Here is a 1,204-nt window from a genome sequence, read left to right as displayed (position 1 = left end):
AAAAATACAAGCTTGTTTATGCTTTTAATTTGTTTTAATTTTAGAATATTCCTGTAAGTCAAGTCATTATCTCTCACTATGTGATTTAACACATTCCCACAATGTATTTTGTCACCTCAGGCGAAAGACTCCGGTCAGCTTGAGAACAAATGGCTGATGATCAACATTCAGAATGTCCAGGATTTTGCCTGTCAGTGTCTAAACCGAGACGTGTGGAGCAATGATGCTGTGAAGAACATCATCAGAGAGCACTTCATATTCTGGCAGGTACATTTACACAGACATATAAATGTCTTCTGTCTCTTTGTCTTCCATGACATTACTTGAATAGTGAATGTGAGCTTTTGGGTTGTTCAGGTAAGCTGTTTTTGCTTCTAGGTGTATCATGACAGCGAGGAAGGGCAGAGGTACATTCAGTTTTACAAGCTTAACAAGTTCCCCTATATTTCTATCTTGGACCCACGTACAGGTGAGAGACCCAAGGCAGTGTTGAACTGATTTGTTGCATTTTCTGAAAAATTAGTTTGGATCAATTCATTTCAGATGCCCATCCCAAGTCAAACATAAAATGACTAATGTGTCTTTTCTATAATGAGCATGTTTTTGATTAAAAAAAATATTTTGGAATCAAAAAAATGTCTCTCAAAAGGAATACATTTATAACAAGATATATATTTTTATTTATATAACAGTATTTATTAATTAATATTTTGTTTTTTACTTTCACTTTCACTTTTTAATCTTGGTAAAATTGTAATACTGTTTTAAAAATGTTATTACGTTTTCTTGATTTAAATTTTTTTTACATGGCATTTACATTAAATTAATTTACGCCATTAAATTTAAATGTCTTAAATGGAAATGTAAGAAATATCTGGGGGGTAAAATAAGCCTCATAAAATGAATACATTTATAAGAAAATATATATTTTTATGTCAGTGCAAGTTGAGGTTCTAAAACAATATTTATGAATATTTTTTTTAACCTTGGAAAAAGATATGTATTTTTTTTACATGGCATTTACATTAAATTCATTCACATCATTAAATTTAAACGTCTTAAAAGTGGAAATGTAAAAAAAATGATTTCAACTTTATAAAACCAACATAAATTCAGAGAGTACATTGCTAAAAACCTGGCACATGCATTTTGAACTAGATTTTTTATTAAATTCAATGATTTCATACAGTTAATACTGGTGCTT

The 1,204-nt window shown here is 29.7% G+C and overlaps 1 protein-coding gene across 2 annotated transcripts in view; it reads left to right on the top strand.

The window, feature by feature from the left end:
• Positions 1-1,204, top strand: part of LOC107563300 (UBX domain-containing protein 7-like) — a 13,302-nt gene that overhangs the window by 6,921 nt on the left and 5,177 nt on the right. Inside the window, exons 6-7 of one of the 2 annotated variants that reach the window (XM_016248140.1) lie at positions 121-267; positions 379-469. In XM_016248140.1, coding sequence (XP_016103626.1) covers positions 121-267; positions 379-469 — 238 coding nt within the window. The remainder of the gene's footprint in view (positions 1-120; positions 268-378; positions 470-1,204) is intronic. The other variant, XM_016248139.1, reaches the window with a different exon arrangement.

This window comes from Sinocyclocheilus grahami, unplaced genomic scaffold (genome assembly GCF_001515645.1).
Source record: "Sinocyclocheilus grahami isolate Dianchi unplaced genomic scaffold, SAMN03320097.WGS_v1.1 scaffold866.1, whole genome shotgun sequence".
Taxonomy (NCBI): Eukaryota; Metazoa; Chordata; class Actinopteri; order Cypriniformes; family Cyprinidae; genus Sinocyclocheilus; species Sinocyclocheilus grahami.
Note: the sequence above shows the minus strand (reverse complement) of the source record. Positions and strands in the feature narration are given on the sequence as shown.